Here is a 25,539-nt window from a genome sequence, read left to right as displayed (position 1 = left end):
ACCAAAAGAAAATGTTCACCAGTTTTGTGAAACTTTGAGAATAAAAAATATACAATCAAGTCTAAAATCGAATAGTTGACACAACTAAAATTTTGAAAGAATCACGGCTGTGAAATGCCGGAAAAAAAGTAACATTTACATATATTGTATGATTAACTTGTGAATTCAGAAAAAATTCAGAAAAACAAAGAAAACATATATGAAAAACATAAAATTATTTTGATGTTTTAGTTTTTAAAATATTATTTCAGAACAAGTTTCCAAAATTTCAAACAACAACAATAGAAGTAGTCCGTAAAAAAAAAAATAGAAGTAGTTATTAACTTATTATTATTATTTTTAAATTTTTAAATAAAACTATTTTTTTTTAAAATTATTCAAGACCTAAAACTATATAAGATTTGTTTTTCTTAAAATTGTATATGTGAAAATAATAAAGGAACTGAGAGTTGGTACGTTACCACCGTGGAGCACACACCATGGAGCTCGACCTCCGTTCATTCCTTCACTCTCCGACCTCTACCTCCTCCTCCGACGCCGACGACGGCGCTCCTCCCCGCACCATCGATGATATTCTCAACGACTGTGACACTTCCTCTTCCTCACCCTCCCCTCCTTCTTCTCCCTCTCACTCACTCTCCAACAATTCCCGCCCTCAAAACCCCACACTCCAACAAAAACCACTCCAACCCGCACCCGATTCGTTTTCTCGGGTCAAACCCGCTGAATTCTCCGACCGCGCACGCGTTTCGCGCCCGTTCTCCTCTCTCCTGCACGGCGTCAGGTCCAATGCCAAGCCCGGCGCGGCGCTCGCCGCGGCGGCGGCGGCGTCTCGATCCGTTCCTACGCCGCACGCGGCGGCGATCATCTCCCGTAGGAAATCCGCGGCTGCGAATATTGTCGAATCGAGTTCGATCGCTGCCACCGTCGATGTTTCTTCCAAAGGCGAGTTGGGCGAGCCTAGCGAGAAATTCGATCCAGTGCCGCCGAAAATCGAGACTCCGTCTAGTGAAAGTGCTTCTGCTATTGGTGAACGTTTTGAGAGTGATGCGGAAATTGTCACTGATTTGAAGGCTGGCAGTGATGACATTCAGGTGCACACTGATAATAATAATAATAATGCTGATGATGATGATGATAATGATAATGATTCTTCTATCGTGAGTGAGGAAAAGAGGGATTTAGATGAGGTTGACCGTGATCATGAGAAGGATATGAGTTCTGCACCGTTTGATGACGATGATGATCGTGGGTTTGATGGAAAAGGCGATGATGAGAGAATCACTGCTACGGGTGTAGCTGTGGAAACAGAAGAAGAAGTAGTAGTGAGTAATGATATTAGTTCTATGGAAGATGTTAAGAATGAGGTGAGTGTTGGTGGTGATGATGAGGGTAGTTCCTTAGGTGATGTTGCTGAGCTAGTGGAAGAGAGGCTTGAGGAATTGGAAAACAGAAGGGCTGCTAAGAGAGCTGAGAAGAAACGGGAGTCTTCGATGAAGCCACTTGAATTGGCCGAGGAACTGGAGAAGAAGCGTGCTTCAACTGGTTTGCATTTGGAAGAGGGTGCTGCTGCCCAGCCAATGAGGCTTGAGGGCGTTCGGAGAGGGTCCACGACATTGGGATACTTTGATGTTGATGCTGGTAATGCGTTCACGAGGGCAATTTCGTCCCAAACATTCAGGCGTGAGCAAGGTTCCGCCCGAGCCTTGGCAGTTCATGCTAATTACATTGCAGTAGGAATGTCAAAAGGGCTCATTGTTGTGTTTCCCAGTAAATATTCCATTCACCATGCTGACAACTCTGATGGAAAGGTTGGTGCCTGATTCAATCAAACTTTTTGATCTAGCTCAAGTTCAAAGTTCAATGAGTTATGGAAATTTACATCTTTGGCTGCAAATATATGCCTAGTTTGATATCGAAAGTAATAAAAATTAATGTAACTATTAGAATTTGGGCTTAGGGCTTAATTTAACCTCACAGAACTGGTGAGACTAAATACACCCCATCACACCTAGGCACCTAGTACCATTGTTGGTAAATAGCCGCTATAGTGCTTTTGCATTGTGGAATTCTTCGGATTTGCAATCTTGACTCCATCTGCTATTGCAGCATGTGTCCTGCATCCTCTTGTCATCTCTGGCAAGTCTCAAGCCAATTAAGCTTTTGAGTTAATATTATGCCAATTTTATGCATTTTATTTTATTTGCATGTAACTTAATTTTTTGTACGTATATAATCGATATATATCATACATTTGAACGGCTATGTGACTTCTGCTGTTTGCCCACAACACTATCTATTATATGGTATAGTGGATTATTGACTTTCCACCATTTCCTGCCATCCGCAATTGATAACACTGCCTAGTACAATGAAGGTGCTGGAGGCTGCAATGAAGGCAGACGAAAGAGGCTGCAATTAAGGTGACTTTCCAACACACCCCTCATGCTTAGGGCTATGGGCCTGGAGTGTGGACCATGTTGGTGACCCAACAATGAATAGGGTAGACTTTGATATTTTCTTAAATTTAGGCGTAGGCTTAATTCAACTCCACAAAATTGACTTGTAAGGTGAGGACTGACTGAGCCTTAAGCACCACTTAGGTCATATCATTAGGTGATGTAGGAACATACCCCCTCACACCTAGTACTATGAAGGTGCTGGAGGCGACAATGAAGGCAGACCAAAGAGGCCACAATTAAGGCAAGCTAGGTGTGGCCACAATTAAGTCGGCTTTCCAGCCATAATGTATGTTTAATGCTATCTTTTAACTTCCAAAGTCTTTCTATTATATTTCATGTTAAAGCAGATTCTATCAGATTGGACTGAAATATCCGAGTTGCTTGACAAAATGAATGAGAAACAAAATATGGCAATGCACAAGTTTTTTGTTTTTATTTATGATAAAATTAAGAATTAAAATGAGAGAATAAAACTATCTCACAAATAAATAAATAAACAAACCATGCCTCCCCAACACGCATGCATACACTATTGGTGGTGTAGCATTAAGATGCTCTTTGAATGACCATTTGCCAATGCACACAAATCGGTAATGTTGATGCTTTATAATTTCAAGCATTTATTTGATTGAGTTTTGGTATCAGCTGTTACTTCATTTATCAATATATGCTGTTTACTTGTTAGATGATGATGCTTGCTATACAAGGTGATCGGTTGCATGCTCCAGTGACATCCATGTCTTTCAATCAACAAGGAGACCTTCTTTTAGCTGGTTATGGTGATGGCCATCTTACCCTGTGGGATGTACAGAAAGGGGTAGTGGCAAAAGTTATTAGTGGTGAACATACAGCACCAGTAGTACATACATTGTTTCTAGGACAGGATCCTCAGAATACTCGTCAATTTAAAGCAGTTACTGGTGATTGTAAGGGTCTGGTTCTCTTCCACATCATCTCAGTGGTTCCTTTGTTTAGTAGATTCTCCATCAAAACTCAGGTATATAATATTTTTCGTTAATGTGCAATGGGTTGAGTCTAGCATTGCGCTATAAAGGGGACATGAGTTATTTTAATATTCGATTATCTCGCATTTTTCTTCTTTGTTGAACTTGTGTTAATTTTGTAGTGTCTTCTTGATGGGCAAAGTACGGGCTTGGTGCTTTCAGCTTCACCACTCCTTTTTGATGACTTCAGTGGAAGTGCTTCGCCTTATACCCAGGGAAACACCTCAGCCCCAGCCAGCAGTATAAGCAGCATGATGGGAGGTGTTGTTGGCGGAGATGCAGGTTGGAAACTCTTCAATGAAGCCCCTTCTTTGGTTGAAGAAGGTGTGGTTGTATTTGTCACCCATCAAACTGCTTTGGTGGTATGAAAATCTGATGTCTGTGCTGGTTCAATGTACCTTTTGTGCTGTAATTTTTCCTTCATCTGTGTTTAGACTTCTTCTGCATTGTTTATCAAGATACTAAATCTTTGTCATAGGTACGGCTGAGCCCTACGTTGCAAGTTTATGCTCAGCTCTCTAGGCCAGATGGAGTTCGGGAGGGTTCCATGCCATATACTGCATGGAAATACATGACACAAATATGTAGTTCTACTGGTACGGATTCATTTTGTTATAATTGATGTTGACTTCTTTCTAAATATTTCTTGCTCTCTTGTAGAAAATATGTCTGCAGAAGCTGTTGAAAGAGTTTCATTGCTTGCAATTGCTTGGGAACGGAAGGTTTTGGTTGCAAAGTTGGTCAAATCAGAATTAAAAGTATATGGAAGATGGTCTCTTGACGGTGCGGCTTTAGGTCTAGCATGGTTGGATGATCAGGTATTATATCATCTTCTGTCTACCTATATTAGCTAGAAGTTTGGGCACTTCTTTTTGTTTGTGTGCTGTTGTTTCCTTTTACACTCCCTATTGTATCTCTTTGCTTCTTAGCTATAAGGTTAGTTAAATTTATTTATTTTACTTGCTCAGATGCTGGTAGTTCTCACTTCAAGTGGACAACTGTATTTATTTTCCAAGGATGGAACTGTGATTCACCAAACAAGTTTTTCTGTAGATGGTATTGGAGGAGATGATCTAGTCTCTTATCATACTCACTTCATCAATATATTTGGAAATCCTGAGAAAGCTTATCATAACTCTGTTGCTGTAAGAGGAGCTTCTATTTATATACTGGGCCCAACACATCTTCTTGTTTCTCGTCTTCTCCCTTGGAAAGAGCGTATTTCTGTTTTGCGGAAAGCAGGTGACTGGATGGGTGCCTTGAACATGGGAATGACTCTTTATGATGGCCATGCTCATGGAGTTGTTGACCTTCCTAGAACCTTGGATGCTGTACATGAAGCCATAATGCCCTTCTTGATGGAGTTGCTTACATCATATGTTGATGAAGTGTTCTCCTATATTTCAGTGGCATTCTGCAATCAAATTGGAAAACTGGACCAATCCAATGATTCAAATAGTAGAAGCAATTCAGTGCATTCTGAGATAAAGGAGCAATATGCCCGTGTTGGTGGAGTTGCCGTTGAATTTTGCTGTCATATCAAACGGACAGACATTCTTTTTGATGAAATTTTCAACAAGTTCGTGGATGTTCAACAGAGAGGTAACCCATTGTCTTGGTGTTGTGCGGTAGTATCTCTTTTCATTTCAGTTCTTGTTTTGATCCTTTTCAGCACCCAGCTTCAATTATTTCTTTTGGTTAACAACTTATTTTAGTCTAATAACTCAATGATTTTTTAAATTGACATCGAATAGCTCTAAAGAAGGGGATGCAGTGAAAAAAACTAATCCACTTTGTAATTTAATGTTGGTAGAAGCTCATTCTGTACTCACCAAACAAAAGAGTAATCATAACATCTTATGATATATTTGGTTGTTCTCTCTCTCTCTCTCCATGATTGAAACAAATGCTCTGAATTCAAAAACATAAAAACCAAAAATCTTCATTGCCCTGTATCATCTTCCTCTGGCAATGCAAAGAATATTGTAATCTATTATGAGCTAATTAATTTTGTCTCAGTAATATATTCATTGTTATCGGTTGGCAAAAAATAGTTTTGTTGAAGACCAGGTCCTCAAAGTGGATATTTAGATCTAATTCCTTTTTAATGGTTTCACTTAAGAGTTTTTTTCTTGGTTTTCTTCTACCATTTATGATTAACTTTCTTATGGGGCTTCTATTAATCTTCTTCTTACCTGGCTGAACCATCTTTTAGGCGCGATTCTATTCTACCATCTATTCCTCAATGGCTCAATCTGTGTTACTCCTTTTCTCTCTTTGATGCATTTATTTGTGATCTTAGCTAATGCATTCTCTTCTTTTCAACATTGAGATTATGCTCTTATTGGCACTTTACTTCCCAGGTGCCAAACATTCAGTAGCAAACAAAGACCTAAAAATAATCATGGAAAGAAAACCAATTGAAGATTGAAGATTCATTTGGAATGATTACATTGTCACCAATAGTTTAATTCTCTTACTTTTCACTGGTTCATGGCTGCGCTAGTTAAAAAGATGCTGACTAAAGCTATTTTTCACAATCAATTTATTAAGTTTATTTGCACCAGGAAAGATGAATAGTTTGTGTAGATGCTCTTACATTATTAATCTAGTCTTTTCCAACTTCAGATGGATACCAGTGCCAATAATTTGTAATTTTTTCCAGAAACATTTTTGGAGCTTCTGGAGCCCTATATTTTGAAGGACATGCTTGGATCTCTACCTCCCGAGGTATTGGACCATGTCAGGCTTTTTTGGCATAGTTGAATACTACGTTATCAATATTAACTTTTTTACTTTTAAATGTATATTCTCAACTGTTAGTTCTTACAATATCTTTTTTCCTTTTTATGTTTTGTCACATTTTTGTCTAGATTATGCAAGAACTGGTAGAGTATTATAGCACCAAAGGGTGGTTACAGCGGGTTGAGCAATGTGTACTTCACATGGATATATCATCCTTGGATTTTAATCAGGTTCTTGTTAGATCTTTTGAAACATTTTTCCTTGCCATGAATTTTTTTATTGGCACAACTGTCAAATGGTTACTTTGGTACTTTCTTTAGGTTGTCAGATTATGCCGGGAGCATGGACTATATAGTGCCCTGGTGTATGTCTTCAATAAAGGATTAGATGATTTTAGGGCACCTCTGGAGGAGTTGTTTGCTGTCTTACAAAATAGCCAAAAGGAAAGTGCTACTGCGCTTGGGTATGTTGTCGTTCTCCTTATTATTCTGGTATACCTATTTTGCTTTCTCTGTATCCATTGTATTATTTGTGAATGCCAAGTCACTGGAGAATGCCAATATGCGGATTTTTGTGAAATTTGTGGATTTTGTTTGTATTCTCCTTAGTTAAAAAAAATATGCCAAGTCACCAGAGAATGCCAATATGAGCAGTGTAACTATGAGTATAGTTAGAAAAAAAACTGAGGTGGTGGCAGTGCTAGTAACCTAAATAATGATGGGAATCTCTGTAAAACATTCCTAGTTCAAACATTACCCCCCATTCCAACTTCCCACGGGAAGGTAAAAAAGGAGAGGACTATTTCTAATTCATTGGTAGCCTACAATTACAAAAGAAAGATCATATTGAAAATTTATTTTAATGCAAATGAACTTTATAGCTACATGCAACCTTTATGTCCATTGACCTTATTTGGCTCCAGTTCTGATCTTTCTTGAAGCCTTCATAAACAATTTTTAGACATTTATTTTAATTAGAAAATTGAATTGATTACAATTACTCAATGGCTCTCTCTAATGTGTACAAGAAAACGGACAGCAAACAGTTTATTCATTAAATTTCTTCAAAGTGAAAATTGTTAGTTTTTTCTAAGTTCATTAAAAGTGTCTAAATATGTATTTTTCTCCTTGTCTCTTCTTTTAACAGGTATCGAATGCTGGTTTATCTCAAGTACTGCTTTACAGGTCTTCCCTTTCCACCAGGTAATATTTTCCCCTGATCTTTAATATCTCTATATTTTTTTTTTTTTTTGAAAGACCAATGTTAGATATTAATTTGTTAGTGGGAGGGATTTGAACCCACGACCTCTTCCTCCTCCCTTCTCCCTTCAACCACCAAGCCAACCTTATAACTCCCTTTAATCTCTTTATTTATTTATATTTGTTTTCTGCTTTAAAAATATTCCAATAATACTACATAAATGATGATTCATCTGTTATTCTGTTGCATAAAATTGTAGGCCGTGGAAGTATTCCTCCCACACGTTTACCATCTCTTAGAAGAGAACTTGTAGAGTTTTTGTTAAAGGACTCCTGTACTGCGAAATCACAGACAGTTTCAGACTTTGTGTACAGACGACCACACCTGAATCTTTATCTTCTCTTAAAGTTAGACACTGAAGCTACATTAGATGTCCTCAGATGTGCTTTCATGGAAGATGGAATTTCAAATGCCAGCTCATCTTCACCAGATTCAGCCAATAAACCTATAGCGGAAGCAAAAAAGGAAAATGATAATGTTAACAAAACTCAAAATGCTTTGGTTCAGAACACAGTTGATGCTCTCATTCAAATAATTGATATGAATATTGTTCCCACAGATAAAACCTCTAGTAGTGGTGATGATGGGTTGATAAAAGATTGTCCTTCCAAGGACATAGGTTATTTGTTTGAGTTCATTGCATATTATGTTGCTCTCCAAAGGGCTAAGATTTCAAAGGGTGTGCTTTGTCAAATATTGGAATATTTGACATCAGATAGTCAGTTTTCAACTAATGTTTCTGTTCAAGGATCATCTCCAAAAAATAGAGAGAAGCAAGTGCTTGCACTTTTGGAAATACTTCCTGAATCAGACTGGGATGCATCATTTGTGCTAGATCTATGCGAGAGAGCAAAATATCATCAGGTAGTACATTGACCATTTTTGGTGATAGTGTCTTCAGAAGCATAGTGGTACCAAATATTGACTTTTTGTCTAATTGAGTAATCTTACCAGCTCTTTTGTTTGGTTTTAGGTTTGCGGATTGATTCATAGTATCAGACATGAATATGTGGCGGCATTGGATAGTTATATGAAAGATGCAGATGAGCCTGTTCATGCTTTCTCCTTTATTAACAGAGCATTCTCACAGTTGACTGACAATGATCATGCAGCTTTTCGGTCAGCAGTCATATTTCGAATTCCTGAGTTGGTTGAACTAAGCAGGTAATCCTCCTTATTATCTTTACTCAAGTTGGATTCTTTTGGAAGGTTATTCAGCATTTATGATTTCTATATTTCAATATATTTAACCAATAATATTAATTTACATTTACTCTATTTGATTGCTTGTAGGGAGGGCGCATTCCATATGGTTATCAGTCATTTTAGCAATGAAAGTTCCCGTATCATAACTGATCTTCACTGTCATCCAAGAAGTCTTTTCCTTTATTTAAAGACACTCATTGAGCTTCATTTATTTGGCACCCTAGACCTGTCTAATTTGAGAAAAGATGGTACTATGGATCCCCTTAATGGAAGGCAGGTTAAGGATCACCCACAAGGAGTCAGAGATTACTTAGAGAATATATCTAATTTCCCCAAGTACATGCGTGAAAATCCTATTCGAGTTCCTGATGATCTTATTGAGCTTTACCTTGAGGTGAGTTTTTGTACCAATGCCTTTGTAAGGACAAAGAAAGAATAATTTGATTTTTTTAAGTTGTTGTTTTTGCCATCTAGAACTAACTATTAAGGCATAGTGTTGCTATGTGTTCTTTGTTCTTTTTGGGATGTCTCATGCACCAAATTGTGTGGTTAGTGGTTACTGCTTTCTATCTCTTTAAAACTTAATGTCTCTTGAGGAATGGGGCTGGAGATACAGACATCATTTCTCATTTATTTATTTAGCCATCTTTATCATTTCAAGTTTGTCTAAATTGTTTTTTATTGAGGGAATATGTTGCTGTAATTGTAGCAGGAACTTAGTTTTTTTTTCTGTCATGTTTTAATATTGCAGTTATTATGCAAGTATGAAGGTGGTTCAGTTCTCAAGTTTCTGGAAATGTTTGATAGCTATCGAGTTGAACATTGTTTACGCCTGTGCCAAGAATATGGCATTATAGATGCATCTGCGTTCTTATTAGAAAGGGTTGGTGATGTTGGTAGTGCTCTTTCACTTACACTTTCTGATCTATATGATAAATTTGTTGAGCTTGATACCGCTGTGGAAGCTGTAGTTTTAAACCATCGCAGAGTTGGTTCTTCACATATGGAAGTATTCAACAGTGTTTTGAAAACAAAGGAGGTTTGTTTATCTGTTCCCGAAACATTTTAATGAACCTCCAAAGATGCAACTATGCTTTGATTGGTGTGCTTGTATGTTTGTATTTACTAGGTGACCTAATACTTTTAATGGTTACTAATCCAATAGGTAAGTGACATCCACAATTTATTGCGTGCCTGTATTGGTCTGTGTCAGCGGAACACCCCTCGTCTAAATCCTGAGGAGTCAGAGGCACATTGGTTTAAATTACTTGACTCGTGAGTTTAATATCAATTTACATTTCCATCCTTTCATGTGTTTTATTTTTTCATTTTTGAGAAAGTATAGCTGTGTTTTTTCATGTAAAACAATAATACTATGACTCTGTAATAATCAAATGAACTAAATAAATGTCTGAAGAACAAGCTTTCCTAAATTTTTGTTCCTGACATTTGGGAGCTTGCTATGGTAACTACCCTATTTCCTTTGATTGTTATTCAGGTTTTGTGATCCATTGATGGATTCAAATGTTGAAGAGAGAGCATATGAAAGTAAGAGTTATTTTGGAATGCTAGCTGGATCAGCAGATTCACAACAGGACAAAGACACCCATAAAAGCAGTTGGAAAATTTCAAAGTCCTGGACTGGTCATATCTTGAAAAAATTGCTATCCCAGTTCATTAAAGAGATTGTTGAGGGAATGATCGGTTTTGTTCACCTTCCAACTATCATGTCTAAACTCCTGTCTGATAATGGTAGTCAAGAATTTGGTGATTTTAAACTTACAATATTGGGAATGCTGGGAACATATGGCTTTGAAAGAAGAATTCTGGTAAGGTTAACTCGTTTATATTTTTAATTTGATTCTCTGATCAAGCTTTACTAAGTGTATTAATCGTCGTACTTTAAAAAACTGCTTTAAAAAACGTGACAAGATGCATTCAAGCTAAGTTCTTACTCTATATTCTTGTTGTATTTGTTAGCAATTCTTTAGGAATCAAAGTATTGTTCTAACCTTGGACCGGTACATGAGTTTTTATCTTGCATGGGTTTGAAGAATGCCACTAACTTGCTTTGTGCATTTTATTTATCTCATTCACCATGATAATTCCTTAATTTTTCTTTGCTGCATTGTTATTTCTCTAGATATTTGTAAACTTGTGGCATTTCAAAGAACAAAATGAACTTTCTTAACTAGACACATAAATATAACTTCCTTTGGTATGGAATATAAAATATAAAATATTATTGGACAAATTACTGTCTCTTCTTCCAAGACAGTAACAGATAATTTGAATTTTTTTTCATCCTAAAGGGATTTTATGTTTTGTCTTGATTCTCTTCTATTGCTACTTCTGCACTTAGGATGCTGCCAAATCATTAATAGAGGATGATTCTTTTTATACTATGAGTTTACTCAAAAAAGGGGCCTCCCATGGATACGCTCCCAGGAGTCTCGTGTGCTGTGTTTGTAATTGCCCTCTTACAAAGAACTCTGTTAGCTCTGGAATTCGGATTTTCAACTGTGGCCATGCAATTCATCTCCAATGTGAAGTTTCGGAAATTGAGGGATCGAGCAAAACATCTTCATCTGGATGCCCTGTATGCCCTGTATGCATGCCCAACCAGAAATCCCAGCAGTCTAGAAACAAATCAATCATTGCAGCAAATGGCTTGGTCAATAAATTCTCATCAAGGCCTCAATACCCCCATGGAAGTTCCATTCATCCTCATGACAGTGATTTATCAGATAATATGTATGGACAACAACAGATATCACGGGTAAATATAAACAAACCTCTATATCATCTCTTCTATTTAATTCTCATCAAGGCCCCAATACCCCCATGCTTTCAAGACATTTATATTAAATCTTGCTTCTGCAGTTCGAGATCTTGAGCAGCTTGCAGAAGAATCGGAGATTTATGCAAATAGAAAACTTGCCTCCATTGAAGCTTGCCCCACCTGCTGTGTACCATGAAAAGGTAAGTAAAGTGGCAAACTTTCTGACTGGCGAAAGTAGCAATAGTTCCAGTGCTATTGAGAAACAAAGTAGAAACAAGCAAAATCGGGAGCTGAGAGTTAAGGGTTCATCAATTCGATTTCCTTTAAAATCAAGCATATTTGGTGAGTAATCTTATTTAAGAAAATTATGCTTCTCTATAGTAATGCTTAATTCTGACACAAGGCAAACTTGTTTGCAGGCAAGGAGAAGACCAATAAGCGGTGACTTACTGTTTTTTAAGAACACGAGGACTTTTTTTTTATAGGCAAATGTTAGTTTTGTTAGAAATGTTAGTTGGGGAGATTCAAACCCGTGACCTCTCCTCCATCCCTTCTCAATTACAAGACCAACCGTATATCTCCAATAACAAGAGAACTGTGTAGGCGAGAGAGACGAGACACTAACAAATGTACAGATTAACAATAGATATCTTCCCCCATTAGTTCTTCAGTGTAGGCTGTGTAGCTACCAGATTTGCTGTAGCTCAACCAATTGTTATTCTTTTGTATTTTATTATACTTCATGTACATTTTACTGACTGTTGTATATGTATGTTATACACTAAGTTCTGTGCGTGTACAATAGAAAAAACCATTTTAGCGAGTTCAAGATATTCGAATCATGCGATGAGCAAACCTTGGCCTTTTTTTTTTCTCTCTCTTTTCCTTTCCTTTTCTATCCCGCATCTTTGACTTTTTTTTTCGTTTATAAAAAAAAGCCATTCCTTTTCTTTCCCGAACCATGTACTTTTAATAGTTTGGGGTGAATGTACCATAGGTTGATGATTATTCAGCCTAGGATTTACTTTAAAAAAAAAGTCCTAAAATGCTTAAGTTGTGCGTAATAATATCTTGTAAGCACTGACATATATATTTTTCACAAAAATTGTAGGATATAATGGGGCAAAATTATGGGCAACTTGTAGTTGGAATTTGTGTCCAACTCAAGTATTGTGTATATCCCAAAAGCCAAAAGCGTTAAGCCATTGGATGTAAGGGGAAAAAATGAAGGTACGGAAAATAAACAGAAAAACCGTAATATTTTGAGGAATCGGTATTTTTCGTTTATATTTTACCCTTTTATTGCAAAATATGATAAAAAAATTAAATAAAAAAAGTTGGGCAGCCAGAGTTTTACATGCAAAAAATGTCCTCAAATGCGGAAGTTGTGCGTAATATTTTCTTGTAATCAATTAGATTTTTTTTCTCACAAAAATTGTAGGATATATTTTATAATTCGAAAACTTGGTTAGCTCAAATATTCTCTGTATATGTTCTGAAAAGCTTAGAGCCATTACAGTTAAAAAAGAAAAAAGAAAAAAGAGCCATTGAATCAAATGGGAAAAGATGGAGTTCATGCATTCAGTTATTGATTCCAAAATGTGAAAAGATTTAGAAAATCAAAGGGCCCAACCGGGTTCGAACCGGTGACCTCTTGATCTGCAGTCAAATGCTCTACCACTGAGCTATGGACCCCATTTCTTAATTGTTTGAGACATTTAATAACATATAGTTAATAAGAAAAGTGAGTCCAAGGGAAATCATACTAATGGCTTCTAAATAAAATATGGGAATATCTAGTCTTAGAAAATAATAGGACTTGCCTGTTGAAGGGTTTGCCGTGGAACCTTTTGTTGGGTACAACAAAACGTTAGTATGGTTTTCCTTGGACTCACTTGTCTATTTCATTTTTCTCCCCCTTTCCTATTTTTGTCATTGCAGTTATATAACAGCCTGCTATTGCTGTTCCCATAGTAGAAGTTATTGTGGCTTGATGGGTGATAGTTGCTTGTTTAATTGTGCTGTATTAATTAATTATTACTAGTATAGTTACTTTGTGGATTTGACTCTTTATATTACTCTGTTTGTAGTAAAAAGGTTAATCAATTCAAGGCGGGAAAGCCAAATATTATCATGCACGGGAAAGTGACCCATATATCTAACAAGAGAGACCCAAGTTCATCTCCTCTTTGCATGTTTGAGTTATGCATAAGAGAGAGATATTAATTGTACAGTGAGGACTGAGGAAATTAAGGAAGAGAGGAACCATGGATGTATAATAAACTTGCTGCTCCCTCAAATAGTAAAAGTTAGAATTTAATCTTTAAATAAATTTTGTCATAATGGAGTTGTTCTTTTTTAAGATAATAAAATAAGGTTGGGCAGCCGGAGTTTTACATGCAAAAAATGTCCTCAAATACTAAGTTGTGCGTTATACTTTCTTGTAAGCACCGAGATGTATATATTTTTTTTCCTCACAAAAATTGTAGGATATTATGGGGGCAAATAGTGGACAATTTATAATTCGCAAATGTGGTTAGCTCAAATACCCTATATTCTGAAAAGCTTAGAGCCAATGGATCTAACTGGAAAAGATGGAGTTTATATATTCAATCAATGAGTCCAAAATATGATAAAAGTTTATGAAAAAGAAGGACCCAACCGGGTTCAAACTGGTGATTTTTTTATCTGCAGTTAAATGCTCTACCACTGAAGTATTGACCCCTTTGATAATTAATTAAGACATTTTACTAAATTATGATTACCATAAGTATAAATTGTATAATATGTACGATGCATGATAACTTTTTTACTTAAAATTCTTTTAGACTATAATTATTGGTTTTTAATCCTCTGAAATTTCACTTCGGATCAATTTCTGCCTAATATTTTTTATAAAAAAATGATTTGGTTACACTAACTTTTAAATCATAAAATGAATATCAAATGAGTTTCGTTTTTTTTTCAGTATGTATATCTCCAACCTTGGAGTCTAAGTCTTTTCGTGAAGTAATGATGGGATGGCTCAGAGAGACCCAAAAGAAGATGATTAAGCAATTCAAAGATTATATAGGATGAAGTTAGATATTTATAAATTATAACTTTTATTTTATTGATGTTAAAATAACATCATGTTGATACTTAAATGATTATTATTCACTGATTGATATCATTTAAGATTATATAAATATATTCATTTTTACCTATTATCATCAATGAGCGAAAAATATGAATGTTTATCTTTTAGTTTTTCTTTGTAACTTTAATGGTAGAATGTATGAGTAATAATAACAAAGTTTTTTGGTGTTTATCACATAAATATCACCAAAATAGATTTTATTTTTCCTTATAAAATTTTCTTTTGTCAAGAAAAAAAACTTTTTTATATACACAATCAAGATCAAAAATCAAACATTTAACAACATATTTAAGGAACTCAATTATTTACAAATGACCTTGTTAGTACCAAATAATTGGTTTAGTCTTTACTAATATAGTTCAAATATCTAAAAACTTTCTTAACAAAATTTTGTTCTGAAATTGATAGTTAGCTCATTCCTATAAAATACTCCGTTCCCATTTATGAATCGAGGATACTTGTTGTAAATTTCTTAACCTATTCTGAAATTGGTACTATAGAATAAATAGATAAACAATAAATTAAAATATAATAGCATTTTCTTTATTTTAATAATAATAAGCATTTTTTGTTATTACAAATAAAATTAATTTTAGCAATATGCAATCCTTGTATATATACTAGAAAAAAGAAAGCTAGGTATAGATAAGTTGAGGATTAGAACTGAAGAAGAAGGGACACGTATTTGCGAGGTGAAAAGGACTTGGATATGCAGTGCCAGTTCGGCAGGTAATGAGATTCACATGATCATTCCATTCCACTGCCATGAACTTCTTGTAAGTATTCAGTTCAATTTTCAACATTCTCTCTCATAGTCAAGCATCAATCCTTAAATTCATCAACAATGATATCATTCACAGCAGCCCCTGAATTATCCAAAATAAAAATGGTTCTAACAAAACCAAATATGCTGCAATATAACTATAAACACATGTCTTAATTTAGATTAAATGTCATATAGAGGAAAATGCTGTCCAAATATGAAGCAACCAATCACATATCATCATCACTTGCTTTATATTTGCTCCAATTAAATTATTTGGAGATGTGATGTAATAGTAATAACGAGTATTTATGCACAAGCATCCGAAACCTTTCCTATCTGAGAAAAAAGAAATCATAAGAATACTGCAGTATTGCATTAAAACACCAATTTTATTAGCTATATACAAAATTATATATATATATATAAAAAAAAAAAAACAGTTGTACTCTCTCTTTTTTCCCTTTGCTCCCCAAGTCAGAAAGAATAATAAAAGATTTCATTGTTTTTTTTAAAGAAGAAAAGTGATTTCGTATACGTTTTAGATTTTGTAATTATACTACATTACAATGACATCAAAATAGCCGTTGTTTCAAACTTTCCGTGACATGAATTTCAATGAGTTTTTTTTTTTTAAATATCAATTTCAATGAGTTTAATTTCACTTTAAGTTTTTATACAAGTAATATGGTTTAACAATTTTTTAAACTCTCTAAATTTTTTAAGCAGTTTTGTTCTCTAATAATCTTAAATAACAATTAAGAAATTGAAATTTTTATATTATGTTAAAGTAAATATCATAAAAGTAAATATTTCAACATATATGACAATTTACAATGTTGGTGTAAAAAATTTTGCATTTGTTAAAATATTTATATTTTGATTCAATTAATTAATATATCATTGATTTAAGTAAAATTATGTTCAAATCTTTTAAGTAAAGTTTAAGGTTTAAACATTGTGAATAAAATTGGAAAGGATTATCTGTATAGAAAGATAAAATGACTTCAATTTTATTCATGTTGAATTGCAAGTGTCGTCCAAATACTTTTATATAATTTTTATAACTATATATATATATATATATATGTATATATATTTCATATGAGAGAGATATTTTATTCCAATGAAAGAAATAAAATTGAATAATATAATAATATGGACGATCAATCAATATTTAATGTAAAGTGAGTTTTTTAGAAAGTTATATGATTTTTTAATATTAAATCTTAATAGTTCATATATGATTATATGATTCAAATTAATTATTTTACTTTCTTATAAAATATGTTATATTAAAGAGATAACAAACTCTATTATCTATTAAATTATTAAATTATTTATAACTTGAATTTATATATCTACAACTTAAATTTAAATTATAAGAATTTAATAAATTATTTTATCATATCAATATTCTAACATTCGACTGATAACTAATTGTAATTGTTATTAGTTAGTAAAATTGATGAATAATTTATTCTAATACGTAATAAATAAAATATTATTGTTTGTTTATAGTCATAGAAAACATTACATTACATAGGCAAAAGCAAAAGCCCCTCAACCCAACACGCCTAAGACGGTTATCTCCAAGTCTCAGTCCCTCGTTTCTTCCGCCCCCTTCACTCACCTTCTTTCTGCCACTTCTCTTCTATATAATAACACCCACTTCTTTGGTTCAACTTCCCTTCAATTCATCACATAATAACAACACTATAAACATTGATTTTGGCTCTTTGTTGCAGCGAGACCAAAATGTCTTTCACTGCAACCAAGTTTTCACCTTCTCCTCTCCCTCTCACTTCCACCACCCCCAGATCCAATGACAAGCCTCTCTCTTTCTCCTTCGATCACTCCAAACCCAACCCTTCTTCCTCCTTCCTTGGATCCACTCGCAAGCTTCTTCGCTTCAATGCTCTCGCTAGGCCTCATGCTCACCCTCGTGCTTCTTCTTCCCCTGCTGCTGCTGTTCTTCTCGAACGAACCTCCAATCTGGTGACCCTTTGTCCTTGTCTCTTCGTTTTTGCTTGAAAAATCTCTGCTTTCTGTGGATGGATATAGATTCTCTCAAATGGGTTTGGTTCAAAAAGTTAATTTTTTCCACTCAATTCAGCTCATTTGAGGTGGACACATTTGGATTTTCGAGCTGCGTGATTCAAATGTGGATGCTTTTTTATTAATTTGTTATTTGGGTTGATGTTTATTCTCTTTCAGATGTGTAGTTACTTAACAGTTCAATTGGGTTAAAAAATTAAAATTTCACTCAATTAAGCTCATTGGAATTGGACCCGATTGGATTTATGAGAGATGAATGATTCAAATGTCGATGCTTTTATTTATTTATTATTTGGGTTACTGTTTATTCTCTTTCAGATGTCTAGTTACTTCACACTATGATGATGTATATTTATAGGACAAAACTTAGATGTTCTGTAAGTGTTTTCGGTGCTGTTTTTCAATCAGAATTGGAGTTTTGCATTGGTAATCTATTCTCACCTTTAATGGAAAATTTTATTGCACAAATTAGCGATGTGAAATTCCATTTCTGATTGGAAAACAACACCAAAAGCACCGTATTTAAGTTGTCTTATTTTATATGGGTTTAGTTTTGTGTGTTATTTGCCCAATTGGGTTCAGAAGTTCAGATTATTAAAAATAGTGGTGTTTTGCTACTGATAATATATGTAAGTTTGGAATTTTTTGTTTGGGTATAAGTGTTTTGAGATTTTTTTTTTTTTGTCTGGATTTATGAATGCAGCTTGTCACAAAAGAGGAAGGGTTGGAGCTCTATGAAGACATGATATTAGGGAGGTTTTTTGAGGACAAGTGCGCTGAGATGTATTATAGGGGCAAAATGTTTGGTTTTGTTCACTTGTACAATGGCCAAGAGGCTGTGTCAACTGGGTTCATCAAGCTTCTGAAGAAGGAAGATTCTGTAGTGAGCACCTACAGAGATCATGTTCATGCATTGAGTAAGGGGGTCCCATCTCGGCAAGTGATGAGTGAACTGTTTGGGAAGGCGACAGGGTGCTGCCGAGGTCAAGGTGGTTCAATGCATATGTTCTCAAAAGAGCACAACTTGCTTGGTGGATTTGCCTTCATTGGTGAAGGAATTCCGGTGGCCACCGGGGCTGCATTTTCGAGCAAGTACAGAAGAGAGGTGTTGAAGCAGGCAGATTGTGATCATGTGACGTTGGCATTTTTTGGAGATGGGACTTGTAATAATGGGCAGTTCTATGAATGCCTGAACATGGCAGCTCTGTGGAAATTGCCAATTGTGTTTGTGGTGGAGAATAATTTGTGGGCTATTGGGATGTCGCATCTCAGGGCAACTTCAGATCCTCAGATATGGAAGAAAGGGCCGGCATTTGGAATGCCAGGGGTTCATGTAGATGGGATGGATATTTTGAAGGTCAGAGAGGTGGCAAAGGAGGCAGTTGAAAGGGCTAGAAGAGGAGATGGACCAACTCTAGTGGAATGTGAGACCTATAGATTTAGAGGGCATTCATTGGCTGATCCCGATGAGCTTCGTGACCCTGGTGAGCATCTATTTAGATAATATATTCTCTCCCTATGTTCTTAATTTTGAAGTACATGTGCTGATGTTTCTTTGCATTTCTGGTCGTATTTATCTTCAGTTGCACTGTGCATAATCCATTTACTAAATATTTTTTTCCTTAACTTAGTCTTAGATTAGCAATATTAATTGATGGAGTTGAACTTGCGGTTGCATTCTAAACCTTTTAACAGTGTAAAAGTATTATGCTTAATTGGTGAAGAGTTCAATGGCCTAAACAAACAATTTCTTGAACTTTAGTTATTATCCTCAAATTTGGAATAGTTTTTCAAAAAATGTTTAGGCTTGACTACAATACATTTTGATTCCTTAGCTACATATCTTCATTAAAAAAAAGTTTTAAAAGCCAATTGTAAGTGGAGTTGAAACGAAGATTACTGCTGTTATTAACCTGGCTGAGAGTATACATAAAATTATAAATATGGTCTTCATTTAAAGGAGAAGATTTATGTGAATGCTGAACCAATTCGTATAAGCATTTATATATTCTACCCCAAGCTATGTAAATTAAGATTTGATTGGTTTGCCATTTAGCCAAAAAATGGATAACCAACTCATTCGATATACTCGCACAGTATATTTCATCTCTAGCACTGGTTCATTGATGGTACTGAGCACACAAGATTTTGTTTCCTTTATTGTTATCAGGCTTTTCTTCTCTAAGTAGTATTTTATAAAAAGAAAAAAAAAATGAAACTAAAAAAACAAATCAATCAACCTTGTTGCAAGGGTTTGCAGTTACCTGGGATATAAAAGTAAGACTCCAGTCTGGATAGTTTGAACTTTTGTATTGTAATCCAACTCCATATTTCAGTGTTGGCTGAAGAGTAGTGATCGTTTATTCTGTTAGTTTGGTTTCAGTTGTTTTTACTGGCCATTTTTATGCCTTTATGTTATTCAAATTACACTGAAATGTGAAGGTTTCAGTTTCTTAGTTGTTCTAGCATGGTACCCTTTTAAGCTGTGCTCCTAAATAAATAACCATGTTTTCTACTTATGTATGACTAGTGTTAATAACTATTGAATCGTTAATCTGTTTCTGCTTTGGCAGCTGAGAAGGAACACTATGCTGGTAGGGACCCCATCACTGCATTGAAGCAATACCTTATTGAGAACAATTTAGCCAATGAGCAAGAATTGAAGGCCATAGAGAAGAAAATCGACGAGATCCTCGAGGACGCCGTTGAGTTTGCAGACAGCAGCCCTCTTCCACCCCGCAGTCAGCTTCTGGAGAATGTCTTTGCTGATCCAAAAGGCTTTGGAATCGGACCAGATGGCAGGTATAGATGTGAGGATCCAAAATTCACTGAAGGCACAGCTCATGTCTAATCTTTCAGTATTGTACGAGTGTTCTTTTCATATGGCTTATTTAGTGATCAAATGTTACACAATGTCTAATATAAACAGGATTTGTTCTTTAGGTTGGTAATTTGGTTTTACGTGTCTTATATTTATCATTGTTTGTGGAACTAGTGGCAAGAATGACAATCTCCAGAATTAGATTGTAGCCTCTACCAACGCTGTATAATAAAATTTTAGTCGTTCCTCTTTGTTCTTGTTTTCTATCAATTTATTCGTGAACTCGTCTTGGTCTATCTACACACTACACTGCAACACTTGATGTTTTTTCTTGTTTATGTATTTAAAATAGCTTATAATTAAAATGTTGTGGGTCTTTTTGAAAAAATAAGAATTTTTCTTATAAATGAATGAGAACCAAACATGTATTAAGTAGCAAGTTGCACTGTTCAGTGTTCTATGCTTTTGGCCTTTGCTAAAACACGGCAATGAAACTTAGGGTTTTTCTTTTTTGCAATAATTAAAGTTACTTTTGGGGTACTAGTACTACTCAACAATGTTAGTTTTTTTGTTTTTACTGATCTCAACAATGATAGTTAAATAGATTTGTTTTGCATCAGTTCTCATCAACTTTTGTTTGATAGTATTTGAATAATTGAAACATAAATTTTGATTAGGTTTGACTTTTCAGTTAGAAAAACCAAACACACTATAGTAATTCAAAAAAAAAACGCATCATTAATAATTGGTGTTAAAAAATGTGTTAATATCACTACAAATATGCCATTATAGGTCTAACTGATTATCACCCAAAATTATTTTTGTAAGATTTTTATGAGACTTTAAGAAAGGGGAAAATAATTCATAGATGAATTGGTTTAGTCATTTGTTAGAACCACTTCAAAATTTGATGAAGTACAAAGAATTGTTAAAAACTAATCAAATAAGTTAAAACTAGTGACAAAATTCGTTTTCTTATTTTTCCTATTTATTATTTATTGAATAGTACTTCTAAGTTAATATATAAGATTTACGTACAAAATGTTGCTATTCATACTTTTATTAACTCTTATCTTAAAAGTTAAAGTTAATTTTTTTTAAAATACATGTAATGTTTAAAAAATATCTAATTGGTACTAATTTAATTGTAAATAAATCATATTTCATAAACTTTCATACCAAATTAAACAAATATTTATTTATTTTTCCATTCAACAATACATATAACAAAATACTTATAATTTATCACCAAAACATATTTCTGTCAATTAAAATAAATTTCCAAAATAATTTTTAATTTGCATTTTCCATATTTTATTTATATTTTACAAATACTGATATATAATAGTAATAATAAATGGGGAGATAGTGAACTGCTTAACGTTACGGGTGCCTTAAACTTATCCTCCGCTTCTCTAATTCTCATCCTTTCCTTTTAGTTTTGGGTGGGTAAAACAAAAAAAGAAAATGCCACCCTTCGTTGTTACACCCTCTTCTTCTTCTTCTTCCGTGCTCACCCCGAAACTGTGCAATCCTCAAGTGAAACGATTCGTTTTGCAGTTCGCGTATCCAAAGCGTTCGCGCACATTTCTAGAACCTTCTTCTTCTTCTTCTTTCTCTCCTATGAGGAAAACTAAGGAGGAGGTGGTTGAAGAACGGCTTTACAGAGAAGAATATGTCCACCCTCGAAACGATGACGTTTTGGAGGACGAAGAAGAACGAGACAAGAGGCTTGGAAAAGCGTGTGAAGTGTACGTGTGCAACCTGCCCCGAAGATGTGACGCAACATACTTGCTTGATATGTTCAGGCCCTATGGAACCATTCTATCTGTCGAGGTTCACTTCCCTTCTTTTTTAATTTCCACCTCATTTACTCTTATTTTTCTCAATACAAACAACTTTAAATAATAAATCTCCACCAATAATGTTTTTATCGCAAAATAACTTTTTATGAGTGACAAGCAACTTTAAATAATTATATGTGTTATTTTTTTATTAATTTAATAATGTAAACTAATGTTGCTTTACCTAGCAATTGTGTCGAGGAAGCAACCCGTAGCGTGGCAGTTGCTTTGGTAGCAATATTGCTTCCAATACCCAGTTGCTTTGCAAGCATCCGATGGAAACGTTATAATACTCTCTCTCGAAAGACTTTCTTTATGATTTTTTTAGAATTTATTGAATATTATTAATTTTGCTAAATTTGTTTCTTATTTAATATAAATAAATCCAGAGAGAAAATCATTCAATGAAAAATAAAATCTATCAAAAATTATAATTTTCAATTAATTATAGCCCATCATAAGCAAAATCTTGTAAAGAGAGTTTCAGATAAAGTACTATTAACATTTCTCATTTTGAGGATTTTTAATATCAATTTCTTTTGCGATTATATATATATATATATATATAATACGTTAGCTCGCCCAATTTAGCAAAATAAAAAAGTCTTATGTTTTTGTTTCAAATTTTAGTTTATGTATTTTTCTGAAATAATCCTAAAATGTTACTTTTATTCCTGTTTTTAAATTTTCTTTTACAACATTTTCAAAACATGAACTAAGGTGGTGTTTTTCATTCAATTATGAATAATTTTATTTTTCCTTTTCATTGTTGATAATGCAAGGTTCGCACTTTCACAGCTTCTTCCATTTAGTTATTCTTTTGGTTTCTCTTATTTATTCAATTATATTAGTGTGTTTCCATCTTCACAGAGGCTCAGACTCAAGTGTCATAGTCCTTTAGAGGTGTTACTCCAAGAGTCTAGTTGGCAAAATATAATTTAATCATTAAACACCTAATTAGTAATGTCTGACAAGTGTAAATGTGTCCAACATTGGGAAGAAGCGTCCGTGCTCATATCATAGGTTACAAGATTTTCATTATCAAATTTTGCTTGTCCAATTTGAAAATTGTGTGATAAAGTAAAGTTTCTAATCATTATAATCTGAATTCTGAATCATCATTTGGTCTTGTCTTTATTGTGTTGTACTTGCTTTACTTCAGGTTTGCCGGGATGCTGAGACTAATGAAAGTAAGGGGTGTGGTTATGTGACACTGGGATCTATATATTCAGCAAGAAATGCAGTTGCTGCATTGGATGGATCAGTTAGTAGTGTGAAGCTGTCTCTCCCTTGCTTATATTAGATTCATCATGCCCTAGGTGTTTGATTCAAATTTTTTTTGTTTTTGACTGAAGGATGTTGGTGGGCGCGAATTGCGGGTTAGATTTTCAATTGAGATGAATTCTAAAAGGAGGAGTTTTAATAAAATGAACTCTTCCACCAAGAGAATTTCATACTATGAATCACCTCATAAGCTGTATGTTGGCAATCTTGCCAAGACTGTTAGACCTGAACAGTTGAGAGATCTCTTTAGCAGATTTGGAAATGTGGTTAGTGCAAGAGTGTTGCATGATTTTAAACAAGGGAACAGCCGAGTCTATGCCTTTCTCTCCTTTCAATCAGAGGCAGAACGTGATGCAGCAATGTCTCTCAATGGAACAGTAAAATCTGCTTCCAACCACTTTATGATTTTGTTTCATTTGTTACTGTTTTTTTTAATTAGTTTGGTCTTTCTTGCAGGAATATTATGGACGTACACTAATCGTTAAAGAGGGTGTAGAGAGGAGTGAGGACTGAGCCTTAACTGGAGCTTTAGTGTCTGCATAATGATGGCAGCAATTTTGGTTTTTTACATGACTGAAGACTTCTCTAGTGTGTATAGCTGAGGCATATTTGTGGGACTTCTTCCTGAACTAGAAAATGCTATATCAAAGAAGAGGTGAGCCTGACATTTCGGCAGTTCAGTAAAAATATGGATTCATTCTATTTTACTTCTCTTGTATTTCAAGTTGCAGTGAGTGATATCAACGTATTGTAGTTGAGTCAGTTTGAGTTTTGAATTTAACCATGGCATGAATACTACTACCATTGCTACAACTGTTGCAGAGAATTGTGAAAATGGGAAAGTGAATAACCTTATGCAGAGTAAAGCTATTACACTAAGTAACAGATGCCTTATATAGGTCATCACAATGGCATGTGTGATTTTGTTGAGAAATGCGTTTGCAAGACAGTTTATCTCGTCCAATGGCTAAAAAACACAAACTATAATTAATAGTCTGTTTGGATTGGCGTCTCAACTCTCAAGCATAATGCTTCTGCGTGTTTTTTTTTTAAAAAAAAAACATTTTATGTGATTTACATTAAAATGTGGCTCCTCAACTCGGATCCAAACACGCTATAAGTAGTTTCCTGTGAGACGTGAAAAATCACATAAAATATATTTCTAGAAGCATATCCAAACATGCTGTGAATAGCCCTGTAACAGTAGTTCGAGTTGGATATAATAGCAGCTTTGCTTTTCTAACATTGGCGTGGAAGTAGGAAAAACTGTGCTTTCTAGCTAGACCATTGAAGACGTTTTCCTTTATACTTTCTCATTTTACATTGCTGATGACAGCAACACACGATAAACAGGTTAAACTTGGTTCTATAAGGATGACATTATCACAAGCATAGGATATTATTCAATAAAGAATTTTATGATAAATATTAATTGCTAATTTGTTAAATTTTATTAGGAGCTCACAAGACTTCTCTCTCTCCTTTTTTTCCCTTCACACTAAGTCAACTTTATATCTTTTTGATGTATTTCTCCTTTTTTTCCCTTCACACTAAGTGAACTTTATATCTTTTTGGTGTATTTATTTTGAAGGAGAAAAATAATATACAAAAGAAATTTTATATTTATTCTATAAAATTCACATCTTTTACACATTATTTTAATTTAAAATTTTCTCTTTCATTTCTCTCTTCTAAACTAAATACATCCTTAGAATGCATTTGTTAATATCTATCACTTTTAATAACTTTTTTATAGTAAATTATGAATAGCTAAAAATAATATTATATAATAAATACATAATATAAATTATTTACTATAAATTTAAAATATAATTTATATGTTTAAATTATTGCAAATAAAAAAATATTACTAAATTATTTATAATATAATTTACATATTTAAAAATATATAAATTTTAGTTATATAAAATAAATATTTATTATGTGAAATTATAATATTTATTTCTATTAACAAAAAAATATACTAATCTATGTCTTGTCTATACACATGTCATCAATCTATATACTGTATGAGCTACTGTTTGTTTTTTTAATCTTTTTCCGCTTTACTATTTTCCCTTCTCTTTTTTCCTTTTCCTCCTTTTCTCTCCCTGGCCATGCATATGCAGGAACTGCCTAGTTCTTTTTTTTCTTTTCCGAGGGAGAGAACA

General features: G+C 34.2%; 3 protein-coding genes and 1 non-coding gene across 4 annotated transcripts; 3 read left to right on the top strand and 1 right to left on the bottom strand.

The window, feature by feature from the left end:
• Positions 1 to 428: 428 nt before the first annotated feature.
• Positions 429 to 12,292, top strand: LOC114418263 (vacuolar protein sorting-associated protein 8 homolog). The gene is made up of 19 exons (XM_028383526.1): positions 429 to 1,811; positions 3,148 to 3,459; positions 3,589 to 3,828; positions 3,945 to 4,062; positions 4,127 to 4,284; positions 4,435 to 5,068; positions 6,132 to 6,196; positions 6,340 to 6,441; positions 6,532 to 6,674; positions 7,358 to 7,413; positions 7,671 to 8,335; positions 8,445 to 8,635; positions 8,765 to 9,071; positions 9,429 to 9,716; positions 9,843 to 9,952; positions 10,176 to 10,506; positions 11,040 to 11,456; positions 11,561 to 11,801; positions 11,879 to 12,292. The coding sequence occupies exons 1-19, from the start codon at positions 480 to 482 to the stop codon at positions 11,902 to 11,904; spliced, it is 5,736 nt and encodes a 1,911-aa protein (XP_028239327.1). The 5' UTR covers positions 429 to 479; the 3' UTR covers positions 11,905 to 12,292.
• Positions 12,293 to 13,082: 790 nt separating this feature from the next.
• Positions 13,083 to 13,154, bottom strand: TRNAC-GCA. The gene has a single exon. It is a non-coding gene; the product is annotated as a tRNA-Cys (tRNA).
• A 3,760-nt stretch (positions 13,155 to 16,914) lies between these two features.
• On the top strand, positions 16,915 to 20,510 carry LOC114418262 (pyruvate dehydrogenase E1 component subunit alpha-3, chloroplastic-like). Its single transcript, XM_028383525.1, has 3 exons — positions 16,915 to 17,359; positions 18,123 to 18,903; positions 19,993 to 20,510. The coding sequence occupies exons 1-3, from the start codon at positions 17,120 to 17,122 to the stop codon at positions 20,268 to 20,270; spliced, it is 1,299 nt and encodes a 432-aa protein (XP_028239326.1). The 5' UTR covers positions 16,915 to 17,119; the 3' UTR covers positions 20,271 to 20,510.
• Positions 20,511 to 21,618: 1,108 nt separating this feature from the next.
• On the top strand, positions 21,619 to 24,247 carry LOC114418261 (33 kDa ribonucleoprotein, chloroplastic-like). Its single transcript, XM_028383523.1, has 4 exons — positions 21,619 to 22,076; positions 23,247 to 23,348; positions 23,440 to 23,745; positions 23,825 to 24,247. Exons 1-4 carry the CDS (start codon positions 21,708 to 21,710, stop codon positions 23,879 to 23,881), a joined length of 834 nt encoding a protein of 277 aa, XP_028239324.1. The 5' UTR covers positions 21,619 to 21,707; the 3' UTR covers positions 23,882 to 24,247.
• The last annotated feature ends 1,292 nt before the right edge of the window (positions 24,248 to 25,539 follow it).

This window comes from Glycine soja, chromosome 7 (assembly GCF_004193775.1).
Source record: "Glycine soja cultivar W05 chromosome 7, ASM419377v2, whole genome shotgun sequence".
NCBI classification, from domain to species: Eukaryota; Viridiplantae; Streptophyta; class Magnoliopsida; order Fabales; family Fabaceae; genus Glycine; species Glycine soja.
This window is presented reverse-complemented; position numbering and strand designations above follow the sequence as displayed.